This window comes from Ostrea edulis, chromosome 1, assembly GCF_947568905.1.
Source record: "Ostrea edulis chromosome 1, xbOstEdul1.1, whole genome shotgun sequence".
Taxonomy (NCBI): domain Eukaryota; kingdom Metazoa; phylum Mollusca; class Bivalvia; order Ostreida; family Ostreidae; genus Ostrea; species Ostrea edulis.
This window is the reverse complement of record NC_079164.1, coordinates 41,270,510-41,287,013: the sequence shown is the minus strand read 5'-3', so window position 1 is coordinate 41,287,013 and position 16,504 is coordinate 41,270,510. Positions and strand designations below refer to the sequence as shown.

The following is a 16,504-nucleotide window of genomic DNA, read 5'->3' as shown; positions in this document are numbered from 1 at the left end:
AATATATACTGTACTGTGTTGATGATTTGGTTATTGTTATTTGAAGATAAATATGTTTTAAAAACAAATATTATAAGCTAAATATATCTAATGAATATTTTAACACTTATTGTAGGCTAAGGATATCTAATGAATATAGTAACACATGTCGTAGGCGAAAGATATCTAATGAATATAGTAACCCATGTTGTAGGCTAATGATTTCTAATAATTATATTAACACATTATTATCCTTCGAAATAATACAGTGAATTTCATTGGTCGAAGGCTGGTCACATGAAGGGAGACAATTCGTGATGTCACCCTCACGTGCAGGGTGACAACTGTGTTGTCTTCCTTTAGAAGATAAATTATAATGGCACAAGCGAGATAGCACTATTAGAAATTAATTGAAAATATATGGGATCGTTAATCAATAAATTTTGATTGTGACTTTGACAGTGTCAACATTAACGGTCACAAATAACAAGTAAGAAGAAAAATATTCCCATTCTAATGCCATTTTGCATTTCCATTGATGTTTCGTTCTTGTTTTGAAATACGTCATGAAATGGTTACTCTTGACGTTATGTTTTTGCGTCATTCTACGGTCACGTTACAATCGAAACTTTCTCTCGTTGATCATTCTCAAACCTCAGTTGTTTGCTTTCTTTAACATATACATTTATTAAATGTATGGCATTGAGATTGCATGCAGTTGAGGGTAACGTCAATTTCACTAGAAAGCTATTGAAAATTGATTAGAATTTTCTGCAGAAAAAGTTGTTACAAATTTGTTGATGTTTTAAATTTTAAAAAATGATATGGCTTTAAATTAAAGAAATAGTGTGGTACAAGTCAATAAATGGTTGATATTTTTTTAACGTTCAGATTCTTCAGGATAATAAAACTATTATGGACTGTTTAGCAGGGAGACATCACAAATTATAGGTGCCCTCGGGTGATAACCCTACTCAGACCTGATGATTTGTGATGTCTCCCTGCTAAACAGTCCAATTTTATATTGTAGGCTAAGGATATCTAATGAATATAGTAATGTATGTTTTTAGGCTAAGGATATTTAGACTAATGAATATTTTAACACATGTTCTAATGAATATACATGTATTAACACGTGTTGTAGGCTAAAGATATCGAATGAATATATTAGCACATGATCTAATGAATATTTTAACATATGTTGTAGGCTAAGGATATCTAATGAATATTTTAACGTATGTTGTAGGCTAAGGATATCTATGAGAAGGTTGGAGAAGCTACAGAGACTGCTCTGATTGTCCTGGCAGAGAAGATGAACTACTACAACACTGACAAAAGCAACCTAAACAAACGCGAGAAGGGAACGGCGGCCGCCCATGTCATCCAGCAGATGTGGAAGAAGGAGTTCACCCTAGAGTTTTCCCGTGACAGGAAGTCCATGAGTGTGTACTGCTCCCCTAACAAACCCTCCAAAACTGGAGGGGCCAAAATGTTCTGTAAGGTAAACATCTGTCAAGCATTGAATTAAAAATATATTTACATTTTTCAAGTCCGTTTTCGTTTTGGTGTTGATCACAAACATGATTTTCTTCTGTTTCAAAGCAGAATTCCACTTTTAGTACATGTGCAATCCATTTTAAATATACTCTTTTTGTTTTGAAAAAAAAATTATTTCGAATTGTAGATGACTGGTTTTATTTGATAAGACTGATTTTGTCTGGTGAACCTGTATTGGTGTATTATTTCTGTATTTGATGGATCAACATAACACAATTTTTCATTGGTTCTTGGAACTAGTAGCATCTATTTTACCAATAGTTGGTCATTTAACCGAGAACATCAGACTCAGTAATTGATGCAAAGATCATTCAACATGATGTAGGAAACAAAAGTGTAAAAGGTGTTGAGAAAGGGATTAAAACCTCTGGATATTGGAGTGGTTAGAAAAGAAGGGGGCAGTAAGCCATGCGTCTCTACTTTAAAAAAATTTACATCAGGAAGAAGGCGTTTTGTGAAATTTGCCACAAAGAAATTAATTAATTAGAATTCCCGTTTACATTAATATTTATATTAATTACTATTGATGTTATAACCTGGGACTAAAAATCAAAATTTTTCAAAGTAGAACTGCATTGCATAAATTTTTAGTTCAAGAAAAAAGGATTTCAAAGTGAGAATGGAGTACTAGGAAATGCTCAGAATGCAGTATTTTGCACCATTTAGCACTGACCTGTGACCTATTCAGTATTGGGGGGATAATCTTTAAGTCAGTTTTTTTTCCTTTGACTGCAAAATTGTGTCTGTGACCAGTTGTCAGAAATTGATCATGAACAGCAGTAGCTAATTGTAAGAAGAATAGTGTCTTTAATGCTCCAGTCTGTAACACAGAAATTGATGTTATCGTAGGGTGCTCCAGAAGGACTGTTGGACAGATGTACCCACGCTCGGGTTCAAGGAAGCAAAATCCCAATGTCACCAGCCATCAAGAATGAAATCATGAAGCATGTCAAGTCCTATGGAACTGGTAAGCAATAAGTAAATCATGCATGTGTGCTGATGGTAGAAAACAGTGTTACTTTAGACTCGGTCTATTTCTTTGTTGTTTATCATAACAGTAACGTAAATGCTTTTACTACTTCCATATTTAATCTACATGTTTCATTTCATTCTGTAGTGCTATGTTTATTGATGAAATATGACAAATTTAGTTTATCTGAATCATTTGGATAAGTACACACATTCTCCAACAGAGTTGTTGAAATGCACACATCTCTTCATCAGTGGCCTTTCAATTGTCTCTTTTAACACGACGTAATTCAATACACACATCTCTTCATCAGTGGCCTTTCAATTGTCTCTTTTAACATGACGTAATTCGGACTTTTCCACTCTGTTAACTTAGGACACTGAAATTTGATATAAGATCATCTAATGGGTAGATACAGATTAACTTTCATTTTTGCCATGGTTGACTTATTCTAAATAGAATTGTAAGATTTAGTTTCATGATTGACTGGGTCTCTTTAATTCTTTTACTCCGTCTTTCTCCATATATTTATGAATTAAATTATATTTTCCTGTTCATTTTTATGCTTATACACAAACATAAGATTATTCATGCAGAATATTATTCAGAGGACTAAACTTCAGGCTGGTAGGGGACATTTATTGCTATGTGATACTTACAGAAGGCTTGTTATACATGTAGGTCGTGACACTTTGAGGTGTCTTGCCGTAGCCACCATTGACAACCCACCGAGGAGAGAGGATATGGACCTGGAAGACTCCAGAAAATTCATCCAGTATGAGGTAAGGGGGTGGGGAGGAGTTTTACACCGAAAAAAACCCAACAATACTCTGCTTGAATCATGAATTTGTACAAGTTTTTTTTTTTTTTTGTACAGTGTCAATTTAAACAATATCAAATTCAACCCTTGTAATGACTCCGGTGTATTTTATAGACTAACATGACCTTGGTTATGATTCTAGCATAATTTTTTTGGTGTTTGTTCCGTAGACTAACATGACCTTCGTTGGAGTAGTTGGAATGTTGGATCCGCCACGTAAAGAAGTAATGTCTTCGATCAAAGAGTGTAGAGATGCCGGCATTAGAGTTATCGTCATCACTGGAGATAACAAGGTCAGGAGAAAATGTGGGCACAAAACACAGGACAAGAAGATATATATATACTTTATAAATTACAAAATATGTTACTTATTTTATTAAAAATTGATTGATACTGATATAAAATGGCATATATAAGAATGAGAATTATATATATACAACAGAATTATAGGAAATGCCAACATTCTGAAAAAATATTAATAAATTTTTAAGTAAATATTTCATATATCTTGGAAAGAAGGATATTCACAGTAACAAAGGATGATAATTAAATACTTTAGGCTACTGCTGAAGCTATCTGCAGAAGAATTGGTGTATTTGGAGAAAATGAATCGACTGAAGGACTGTCCTACACTGGGCGTGAATTTGACGACTTGTCCTCCGAGGAACAGAGAGCAGCGTGCATGAGGGCTAGACTGTTTGCCAGAGTGGAACCCACACATAAGAGCAAGATTGTGGAACATCTGCAAGCTGAAGGAGAAGTTTCTGCTATGGTTAGTTTATACTGAACTGCTTATTGATATAGAGCGAGAGGTTAAGAGATTTATTGGCAATTTGAGGATGAATTTCTTTTTCATAAGTATTGAGTGATTGATATTTGATATATTAGGGGTTTTTGTTCGTAATTACCAAGTCAGGACTAAAAAGAATTGAAGCATATTTCTTTCTTATTTGTAAACAGACTGGTGATGGTGTAAATGATGCTCCCGCCCTGAAGAAAGCTGAGATTGGTATTGCTATGGGATCTGGAACTGCTGTGGCCAAATCTGCCTCAGAAATGGTGTTGGCAGACGACAACTTTTCTACCATTGTGGCCGCAGTAGAGGAGGGACGTGCTATCTACAACAACATGAAACAGTTCATTCGATACCTCATCTCATCCAACATTGGAGAAGTTGTCTGGTACATGTCATAAAAACTCAAACGAAAAAAAAAAAGAATTTGAACTAAATGAATTGTTGGATTATCGAAAAACAATGTATATGTATTTCAACATACCATAAAACTTTCTGAAATCTGGGAAATGCATTGATATGCTCTCAGTGGCAAATTGAACCATTATGGATGATAGACCATTGTTTATTCCTCAGTATTTTCTTGACTGCTGCTCTGGGAATCCCCGAGGCTCTGATCCCTGTACAGCTGTTGTGGGTTAACCTGGTCACAGATGGTTTCCCAGCAACTGCTCTTGGATTTAACCCACCTGACCTTGACATCATGAAAAAACCACCCCGAAACTCCAAGGAAGGTCTGATCACTGGTTGGCTTTTCTTCAGATACATGGCTATTGGAAGTAAGTTTTTTTCGTTGCAATTTAAAAACAGTCCTAAAAGATTTTATATCGGATAAAGAACTATCAGAAAGAAAAACACCCAATGGAAGTATCAAAAACTATTTTTGTTATCATATACGGATCTATTAGAAGGAGGGGGAAAAAACACCAAATAAAAAAAACCTGAAGTATCTAACACAGTATTTGGGTGTTTTTAAATAAAATAAAAGTATTTCATATTATGTAAAATGGAATTAGTAAGAGTCTATATTTTAGTTTATGTTGGCTGTGCTACGGTTAGTAAGAGTCTATCTATATTTCAGTTTATGTTGGCTGTGCTACGGTTGGTGCTGCCGCCTGGTGGTTCATGGTGTATGACCAAGGTCCACAACTCAACTACTACCAGCTTGTAAGATATTCAACCTTGTTGTGTTTTTGCTCTTGTATAAATGTAAAAAAAAAAAAAAAAAAAAAAAAAAAAATGTACAAACTATATCACAATTTTTTCACAATTGTATTGCAAATGTCTATATGACAACTTTCTTCATTCCAGGGTCATTCATTATCCATCACATTATTTAATGACTTTGTATTGAATTAGTATTGATATTTTGTATGACCTCTGACCCTTCCAGACTCACCATATGCAATGTCCAGCAGAGCCAGGAATGTTTAAGGGTGTAGACTGTCATATATTCAATGATCCTCATCCTATGACAATGGCTTTATCAGTCTTAGTCACAATAGAAATGCTGAATGCTCTCAACAGGTAATCAATCAATATACAAGAAAACCCACCATGCACACATGGTTCTAGGAAATACCCCACAACCCAAAATCATCTTGCTCCAATGGATATGGCAAGTTTGCAAGAAGCTTGGCATATTCATTTTATTCATCATCATTTTATGGCAGCACAGAACATCTCGCTTAAGCAAGATGTTGAGTTTGCCTCCCTTATCTTTTCTGTCTGTCCTTACACTTACATTTACCACCATCTGTCTCCCCCACACAGACCCACCACTCTCAGTGTCTGGCTCAGGATGAAATGTTTAAAGGGGTGGATTGCGAAATCTTTGACAGCCCTCATCCCATGACCATGGCTCTCTCTGTCCTTGTCGTCATAGAGATGCTAAATGCCCTAAACAGGTAAGGAGCACGGCAACGCAGGAAGTGCTTGTTTCTAACGACAACTGACACCATATCAGCAGTTGTCTAGCAGCCATTAGTTACCATGAGGGGATGCTTGTTGTCTATATAAGGAATGAACATCTGAATGTTGAAAAATTAAAAAATTAAAATTCTTTTAAAGCAAAACATTGCATGAAACCTGTACTACAGAGGAGCAGATAAAGGGGGTGTGTCATGTCAATTTTGGGAGGTGCAGACGTGTCATGTCAATTGTTGGGAAGGGGGCGTGCCATTTCAATTATTGGGAGGAATGGACAAAGGGGGCGTGCCATGTCAATTGTTGGGAGGGATTTGCCTTGTTTGATGGGATTCTAATATTTTGGGGAAACATTGCATCCTCTTGTGGTACAGGCTGTCGGAGCATTTTCCTGCATGTTGTTCGTGTGTGCTCCTCACTTGTTTTCTGCGATATCATGTCCTTGTCGTGGCTCCTTATAAAATGACCGCATGACACATTACACTCACAAACACACACTATGTGTTCATTTTAGTTTGTAGTTAGAATTTTATTAACTGTGAATGGATGGTGCTTTTAAAGTGAGAACAAGGCAGACTTGTTTAAATGTTACTTTTACAAGTTGTTGAATATTAGATGTTCGAAATTCACATTGTAGTGTGTGAAAGTTTTGAAACAGTGCGTATGTAAAGTAGTAAATGAAGTGGTATGCATGGATAAAGTATCTTTATATCTTAACATCACAAATTTTAGAAGGCTTGGAGTGACTTGTAATGAACTTGCACTTAATTAAATATCCTTGATGAAACACAGTGATAGATTACTTACAAGGACAGAAGAAATATTGTAATTTTGAAAGTGTTTGATTAGAGAGTATTCATAATGACCGAGTTCACTCTTAACAAGTTGTATTGTAATGTCAAAATTTGATGCAAGAAGAAATAAGTATTTCTGTGTAAAGTGACTTGAAGGAAAACTTGTGGTGAATTTATGAAAATACAAATGCTTGATTTCACAGAAATTAAACTGGTGCTCTTGTTTTGTTTAGCTTGAGTGAGAACCAGTCACTCCTTGTGATGCCTCCCTGGTCAAACAAATGGCTGATTGCTGCCATCGCGCTCTCCATGGGACTGCACTTCTTCATCCTCTATGTAGACTTTATGGCTGTAAGTATCATTCAAAAAAAAAAGAGAAAAAAAGGGATTTCAAGTAATGGACTTTCATCATACAAGATGGAAATTGGACTGGGGATCAACAACTTTTAATTTACTTGGTATTAATTTTTCTGTTGATCTTAAAGAAATTGAAGACATAAATTTTGGACTTCAAATCCCGAAAATTGTCGCTCTTATTGAACAGTGGAAAAGAAGAATTCTTACTCCTATTGGTCGGGTCACTGTCATTAAAACCTTACTTATCCCAAAATTGAATCATTTGTTCATATCACTTCCTACTCCTAAAAAGGAAACAATTACATATTTGTACAAAATTATCTTTGAATTCTTGTGGAAATCTAGTATAAATAAAGTCAAGAGGTCTATGATAACACAAGACTATCTAGCAGGTGGTTTAAAGATGGTTGATATAAACAACTTTATTACATCTCTGAAATGTTCATGGATTAAGAGACTTATTAAGTCTAACTGTCATAAACCTTTTGAGTTTTCTTTATAAAATCCCTGTTAGTAACGTAAACCGCCTGTAGATTAAGAACCTTGGAGAAGTGTGAATTCAGGGTTAATGGGATGACTGTGTACTGTTTACTAGATGCGTTACATAATGTCAGTGAGTAAATTTTAAGTGAATGCTTCATCTCTCTATTTCATGCCAACATCTCTTACCGCATGTAATGTTTGCTGCAGGCACTAGTATAACATGAGCACTTTCCAGTGGTGAGATTGGTGAAAAACCATATCTATGAACATGACGAATGAAAATCAAGCTCGTTATATCAAGCTCATAGAATGTCCATTACAATTCACGGATGTCTGCAAAAGTGAACAAAATCATCCCAATTGCAAATTTTCCTCATTTAAACATATTTTTTACAAACTAATTTTATTTGTAAATGAATTTTATATTCTAAGTGTTGGGAAGATAAAGAATTTTTCTTTCTAATTCATATATGTACTTCATTGTTGCACCTTTATAAAGCTTTCATTACCTATTTAATGACTGCAAAGACTATAAAATTTCTGTTATGCTCTGACATTATGTAATCTTCACTTAGTTTTATTATTGAAAATCATGCTTTGAATAAATAAAATGTCGCAGAATCATTTCATAGTCAAAGTGCTTGACTAATCAAAAATTAAATTAGTGCTTATCAAATATTACACATTTCTTTAATATAAATAGTGTATTGCATCAAGATAAAGGCATTTATTGGGTAGATATCTTTCTATATGCCTACAAAATGACAGAATGTGTATGATATATATATATATATATATAAAGGTTAACATTTTTCTCAGCATCATAATTTCTCTTTTCAGACCATTTTCCAGATCACCCCTCTGAACGTGGCTGAGTGGATTGCTGTTTTGAAGATCTCTATCCCCGTTATAATATTGGATGAAACTCTCAAGTTTATCGCCCGCAAATTTACTGACGGTAATTCCTCCGTTGTTCTAGAATTGTCAATCCTGGTGGGAGTATGGGCAGCCTATTTGGGAATGATGTTCATTTTCTTTCATTGATGACAGAGAGACCTAAGTGTTGTATCTTACCTCCCCTTTTTACTCCCATTAACAGATCTTTTAACATGTGATAACATTCATCATTACGTAGGAAACTTCCACCGAAATGTCACATGTAGGGAAGAAGGGCTTGTTACAGGCCGCTGTTCTCTGTGTAGGCCATTACACTAGTGATGATTGTATTGTGGGAGTGTAACATGCTCCATGGACTTGGATAGTCTTGAAAAACTTTTCATTTTATGCAGTAATTATTTAATCATTATATATTCTAAATTATAGATTTTATGCTCTTCTCTAAGAATGACGTGATTTTATCCGACTTCCCTCATGGGTTTAGATTCTAAGATGACCTATTCTTATTTTGGGAGTGAAATGGGACACTATTTTAGGTATTTGGATGTGTGATGTCTTTTGTAATGCAGAGTTCAACATAAATCCAAGCTTAGATATATATCAGATAAAAACAGGATCATTTATAACCATAGCAAGAAAAGTGAAGTCCATTTATGAATGATCTGTTACTTTTTACTATGTCTTTGTGAAGTACTTTGTTGATATTTGAGAATGGAGTGAAGTGTGTAGTATTGTGCATGCATTCATTTTGTGTGATCCATCTTTTTCTATCATCCCTGGAACTCCCAGAAACTGAACTAACTCGCTGTTGAACAAAAAAAAATTGTCTTGGCTGAAAATATTTTTTGAATTATCTTTTGAGATATATCAATATTGAGTTCTGCCTATCGTCTTGACATTGGCATATAACAATATTTCATCATTTTCATTCCCCACTGTGAATTTCCCCGAAAGTATAATTTAGACGTGTAATGGGTAGATTTTGAGACTGCATGCCTCTATTGCACCTCCGGCTATCCGCCTGTAATGGTCACTGTTAAGTCGTAGTGTCCACTTCATTGTTAGCTGTAGTGTCCAGTAGACTAAGCTTGGGTTTCTGTGTACCTGCACCCTACATGGAGATTTATCCTTTAGGATTAATGTTCATCCGTCTCCACACTGTATGTTTACTAGACCCATTTCACTCATTTCATTTTTTGTAATGGGTATGTTATGCATTGCACTGCATTGGTCTGTGTATACTTTGAATGACAAATTGAACATTGATTAATACAAATTTTCGCTTGATGAAATATCATGTTTATTATGAATTTTCAGTTTCTTGTCACTTGTAAAGAAAAAACCACAAAGATAACAAGCTTTTAACTCTTAATCAACAATATTTGTAACACCACACTGAATAATATTGTACTTCAAAGGCAATGCATATGTATTGAAGTAATGGAGTTTGTTTTTAGCGTAACAACCCAAGTTTTGTTCCTTTCCTCCATTTGTGAATTACATTTCATACTTTAACACACAACTGTCACTGGAATGGGGGCAAGACTGAGGATGGGCATGTATCTTTTTTCTCTTTCTCTTTTTTCAAACTGGTGATGTGCTTATATTGAAACATTTTCTTTAAAGAAACGTGAATTTCAAACTTCTGTATCCCAATTTAACCTCATTTTGTGGTGAAGGTTTTCTTCAATCCTTTTTCCTTTTGCATGTGATAGTTGTGTGTTAAAGTCAGCTCTCATTAATAGTCAAGCAGGACAAATGTGTATTATTTTGTGACTGACAAAACAGTACATTTTTCAGTGGATGGTTAACAACCAATTGAAAGTAGGTAAAAATAGAAGATCAGTAATTATCTGTATATCTACCTACTGTAATCAAAGCATGCAGCAAACTCTCTGATTGAGAGATCTAGCTAGAGGAGAACAAAATTAAAATAATTCTAGAACTGTTGATTTCCTCTATGCATAGCAGTGAGAGGTCTTTCCTTGTCTAACCAGTGCTGAAGAATCAACCATCTCTTGGCAGTGCACAAAACTAAGCTATTTGTAACTCGACTCTGCTATCTAAAATTCTCACTGAAATCCATTGTAGCTATTCATAGTAGAAAGCCTTTGAGCATTTTAAAGCTGTCATGCCGTGCAAAGGGCCGAGGGATGGTGCAAGTCTGTCAGCAGAGCCTGTGCTCTCAATGGTCAATATCACCACTTATCATCTTGTTTGAAATGGACAATATTATGATATATTTATTGACAAATTCTCAGAGGAAGGTGTGTCATTCCATATGTATTGATGCTGTAAGATTTTTTTATGTCTGCTAAGAGACTTGATTTGATTAAGTAATCTTGTAAAAAGAAACATGAGTTTTATTAAACATTACAAAAACCTTGGCATGGTGTGTGTGTGTTTGGCATTATTTCCAGAAGAAGGATCTTTTCCTGATTTTCTGTGGCACTTTCTTCTAGCTTGTATTAAGGCATGTTTCCGCTTACGGTATATAAGCTTGGCTTATACTGTAGAGGTCATGACAAAAAACTATTCATTGATCCAATAAATATTCATATTAAACCTATACATAATAAATCTATATTCCTATTCACATTTATGATGTATACTAGTAGTATTAATCACTGTAACACAGTAACAAGGTATCTGGCGAGTTTCAGGAACATTTTACAATCTTCATTATGAAATAATGGCATGGTTTCATTCTGAATGGTTGCCTCGAAGAATCTTGCGCTGAATGGTGTCTGATATAATGTTGAATGGAATGATATTTTGTATGGTATTGATTGGAATGATAACCAATATTTACAACATTATGTTAAAAGAGGTCCATTAATTCAAAACAATTGGTGTTGATAAGTATTGTGTAACTGACATGACAAGTAGAATCCATATATATATAGAGAGAGAGAGAGAGAGAAAGAGAGGTTTTGAAGGAAGGAGGGGGTGTCATCAGATAAACTTTTGGGGATCTTTCTGGATAATTTTGCGGAAGTTTAATTTGTTGTACTTTCCTTTCGGCATCCATAATTAAATGAGGAATAAAGGTAAATTATATTGGTATAAGAGCCCAACATACACATTGGATAATGCTGTGTTTTATTTAAGCACTCTCACTTTATCATACATGTTTTTACATTGATAGCATGTTCGTGGCATGGAACATGTTACTAACTCTTGCAATAAGAATTTTATAACTTCACAAAGTTTGATTAATTTCACTGTTTCATTGAGATTTTATCTTCTTAATGCTGCAGCTGGTTGCAATGATCTCTAGATGGTAAACTTTGATTAATTATAAATGTTCCAAATATTGTTGTTGTCAACTTTTTACACATTTTTAAAAATAATGTTCTCGGTATGTCTCGTATCTGTGGTTCAAATTTTTCCTGACGTGGAATATTTTATTTCGAATTTGCCAAATAACGTTTGTTGAAAGAAAAACCGAAATTTATTTCGTTTAAAAAAGGAAGACACGTGCATTGTATTACTAAAGGTGTTAAATGGTATCGGATATGATAATGAAATAGGTAAATTATTGCATGAAATTAACGAAATGTTATGTTTATTTAACAGTTATAAACACTACTTGCATGTTTTTAAATTTGTATAACAACTCAGAGCGACGAATTTGATTGATCGTTATTCAACCACGGCATCCACTGACCTTATTGGTTAGTTTCCTCACCAATCACAACCAGGCCTGCACTGATCACCAAATTTGATTGGCTAGAATTGCTTTCAAGGCCGATTTTTATTGGTTATCTCTAGCATGAATGTTTTGTGTGTCTTGTTTGCTTGAAAATGTGATTTTTGTGTAAATTAATGCAATTACTTTGAGATAACCAAGATAAAATTGAATTTTGAATATTATGGTCCTATTTTCAGACTACCCAAATTTCTTCTGAACTCGTTTCCCCATCTGCGGCTTACAGTATGACGGAGCCTTTTAATGCGGGAAATGTGTACCTATCTGGACGCTTTTAGACATCTTTAGAGTGTTCCGTCCAATATTACTCAATTTTAGTCTGGTATCATGCTACGGCGCACAAGCTCTCCAGACATGTAGGGCATAAACGTTTCATTTGCACGTTAGCAGACTACAGTTGATAATCAGTGGATGACGTCAAAAATTAAACATGGCGGATATATACAGTTTTGTGTTATATAGCGACTGTTCATAGTAGAATGACTGTAAATTTCAGTTGTAAATGTATAATTATTGTTATTTATTTATAATTATATGGCATTATTTTATCTGCTTGATATAGTTTTAGTCAACAATTTGTAGTCGTGTACGTTTTATACATTTTAAACTAGTGTGCTCAAATGGTACAATAGCATTTCGAGTAGGTGCTTGCCAATATCTTCTTATGGAGAAAGCCTTGCAGGTGTATGTATATATACACAGATGTAGGTATTGCATGAGGGATAAAGTGCTGTTTGCGCATATCATGTGACGTGTTCTGGAAACTCGGTGCACCGTTGACTGCAGAATGTGCAATGTGAAGCTCGATTGTAGTACAGTACTTTTGTGTTCGCTTGTATTTGTCGGAAATTTATAACATTTTACGACGCAATTTTACAGTCCAAAACTTGGAACTCGACCCGTACAAGAAATATAGGTAAAGGAAACATCACGTGGAGGGTGACAACATCCGGGTTTCCACAGAAAATCCGCCATGTTTCATAGTTATTACGTAAAGAGCTATCTTCCTCCCCTCCTTGGAATGAAACTCCTGGTGGCGTTGATGTGAAACATTTGGGAAGAACTAATTTCTGTAGATGTGACAATCATTTAATACCAGGAAAAGATTTTAAAAACTTAACCCAAGAACCTTTTTCTTCCATTTCAACGAAGGCGTGTGACTCGTGTGATTTTGTAGTTTAGACTTCAAATTGACATATTTTATGCAAAATTGTTTTTTATCATTGGATGAATGACACGACAGGTCAATTGTCAATGTGAGAAAACTTGTAACATTTAGAAGTTGTTTTCTTTGTCAACATGTATGGACTGTTGACAAACGAAGTGACTCCTCATTGTGTGAATGGTGTTAGTTGTTATGACATTTTATATTTTTCTTTGAATACCTGTTTTTTCTCTCCTCTCTCAAAACAACTGGTAACTAATGAACTCGATGTAATTTTCAAGGCCCAAATGACAACCGAGTTGGTTGTTTTGAGAGACACCCTGTTGCGGATTTATGTGGTCAAAGTCTACAAATCTCAACAACATGTTGGTGTTTTGGCTATCTTGTATACTAACAGAAATTTTCTCGTATATTAGTAGTAACATTCCAGAAAGTTTAGACAGAGCTTTGTGAAAGGTTTAGAAATGAAAGATTTTTATTGAGAGACTTCAGGCAGTTTGACACAATGAAATTCAAACAGTAAAAGGGAGTCGAGCTTTGGTCCCAGAGTTAATTTCAAAAGTGCTGTAAACACCACTAAATCCCTGTTTGATCCAACCCCCATTACCTCAAGCGATGCCATGTTTAGCCCCTGTCGTCATTGATCACGTGTTATATCATGTGATCGCTGTGTCACCCTGATGGAGAGTGAGCTATTCTAAAGAGTCGGACGTATATTGTAGTTTATTATTGTTGTTTGACTGATGTAATTGACTCCTTGAAATGGCAGCATTTCCCAAGAACTGCCAGTTTCCCGTAGAAATAAATTTACTATTTTGTTTGTATGTTATTGTTTTCGTTGTCTGTTAAGGTATAGAGGTTCAATGCAATGATTGGGCGACTCATCGCGTAGCAAGCCATGACTGAAATATACGCTGCTCTCCCTTTTCACATGAGTACATTTCAGCCGTGGCTAGCGACGATATGGGCGACTTTTTCACTTAAGAATTCTTCACTGTATCGAATATATCTTATCGTGCAGAAAATCCGAATCAAATGGTGTGCTAGTTTTGCGACCAAACCGATATTTTTAGGTCACCTGAGTGCAATTGATAATCGCCCGTCGTTGTCCGTCAACATTGACCATTTATAACTTCTTGATAACTACCACTGGATCATCTTTGGGACAAGGGTAACGAATTGTATATTTCAAGACTCCTGAGGCGTTAGAGGCGGAGCAAAAACTGTCAGAAGACCAATTTTACAACCGCACTTGTGAACGAAAAACTAAATGCATAGTGATGTAGAGCAGGAAAGCTCCCATCAAAGTTGTAAATTTCATTGTCCCCAGGGTAGAGTTCCAAGACTTTAGGATGGGGAGTGCAAAACATTTCAAAGTTGATTATTTCAATGCTATTGATACTAAATATATATTTAGAAGGAATAGGTAGTCCTACCAAAACTCATGATCCTAAGGGTAATGGTTTTGGTTCCGGGGTGGAATTAAAATTATTATAGCGATTATTGTCTCTATCATTTGAAAGACTTCTTTAAGTTTGCTGATACAGTATAAACACTAATTGTATACAATGTATTTAGGAAAAAGATCTACCAACATTGTGAATTTCGCTACCCCAGGGTTTTGACACTAGGACGAGTCCAAATTAGTCATATCGTGTGAATATTACATACATTTTAAATTATGAACTGCCGCGGTGGTCTAGAGGTAGAGCGTTCGCCCCACATGTGGCCAGATATATAAATGAACCCTCACTGCTTAATGGCCGTAAGAGCCGAACATAGGCCCATTTGAAGTCCTTCACCGGTATTGGTGACGTCTCCATATGAGTGGAAAATTCTCAAGGGTCGCTTAAACAAGATATAATCAATCAATCATTTTAAATTATGTAAAGCCTTTCATCAGTATAAGCACTTTTGAGGGCATATAAGTTTTAAGAACACATCTTGTTTTATACTGCTGCTGAATCTTAGAATTTAGTTTTGATATTCAGAACAGGAACCCCCCCAACCCCCAACCCCTAAATTTCATAGCCCTTAGGACTAGTTATAATACTTTTAACTAAACCTGCAGGTGACCGATAAGACCTGTGGGTTTCTTGTTGGGTAAAAGGGGCCTGTGGGTCACCTGTGAATTTAAGGTCATAGGATACCCAAGATTTTAGACGCATCAAATGAAATAGGATTTTGGTGTGTTTACGTGGGATCTTCTATTGTTTGATCAAACAAAAATGTAAATCGGTCATTGATACATGAAATGCACCACTAAAAAGACGTTTTTGTAAGATTTCAATTGTTGGATAATGTTTTCCATTGAATTTTCATGTAAAGATTTGTGAATAATGCAAAAGTAAAGAGTTGGTTTATAGAAAACTGTGGTATAGAGATGGGGTTTTAGTAATATTAATAATTTACAAACAGTTTTACAAATTTCTGTAACAAATTTTGTTTGGGTATCCTAGGCCCTTAAAACTCGCTGCCTTTGCAGTGTTACAGGTTGGCGTTATCATGTTTTCATGATCTAAATCGATATATTTTCTTTTTATTACGAGTTTGAATCTTCCAATCCTTCTAAATAGCATGACCTATCGTTTAATGGTTGGATGTCATTCGGACCCGGTATTGTGATAAGACGACATAGTCACAGCGAGATTATTCTAACTACCTCCGCCTCAATATAGTGACCACACTCAAATTCCACCCATCATTACTATTATTATTAACATTTTTTGCAACAAAATGCAATCAATGGCGCTCTTCGTATATTGATTAAGCTAGCTATATTACACACATTGTCCGCTACATTTGATAAGATTTAGCCTCGCTCGATAAATTGAACACTAGATCCAGGAGTCACAAATTTCACAACTTTAGCAGAGAATTAAAATTTTTAAAATATCATCAGCCAGACCAACCTTACGCTAGAACCCCTGACTCAGGGACCACGAATTTCACAATTTTAAATTAGAAGCTACCAAAACTAGTATTGAACCATTCACTCCCAGTTTGTCTGATGTGAAGTGGTGAAGAATAGCTTGTTAATGAGTTGATGCA

General features: G+C 35.2%; 1 protein-coding gene across 14 annotated transcripts in view; it reads left to right on the top strand.

Moving 5' to 3' along the window:
• LOC125655997 (calcium-transporting ATPase sarcoplasmic/endoplasmic reticulum type-like) overlaps positions 1–14,277 on the top strand; it is a 42,650-nt gene extending 28,373 nt beyond the window's left edge. Inside the window, exons 15-28 of one of the 14 annotated variants that reach the window (XM_048886597.2) lie at positions 1,226–1,480; positions 2,386–2,503; positions 3,188–3,288; positions 3,497–3,619; positions 3,886–4,098; positions 4,287–4,507; positions 4,696–4,898; positions 5,201–5,286; positions 5,513–5,646; positions 7,073–7,190; positions 7,792–7,809; positions 8,520–8,637; positions 10,377–10,400; positions 12,468–14,277. In XM_048886597.2, the coding sequence (XP_048742554.1) occupies positions 1,226–1,480; positions 2,386–2,503; positions 3,188–3,288; positions 3,497–3,619; positions 3,886–4,098; positions 4,287–4,507; positions 4,696–4,898; positions 5,201–5,286; positions 5,513–5,646; positions 7,073–7,190; positions 7,792–7,809; positions 8,520–8,637; positions 10,377–10,387 (1,719 nt within the window). In that variant the 3' untranslated portion in view covers positions 10,388–10,400; positions 12,468–14,277. Of the gene's footprint in view, positions 1–1,225; positions 1,481–2,385; positions 2,504–3,187; positions 3,289–3,496; positions 3,620–3,885; positions 4,099–4,286; positions 4,508–4,695; positions 4,899–5,200; positions 5,287–5,512; positions 5,647–5,892; positions 6,027–7,072; positions 7,191–7,791; positions 7,810–8,519 lie in introns of all 14 variants that reach the window. The other 13 variants (XM_048886605.2, XR_008798522.1, XR_008798520.1 and 10 more) reach the window with 13 other exon arrangements.
• Positions 14,278–16,504: the final 2,227 nt, after the last annotated feature.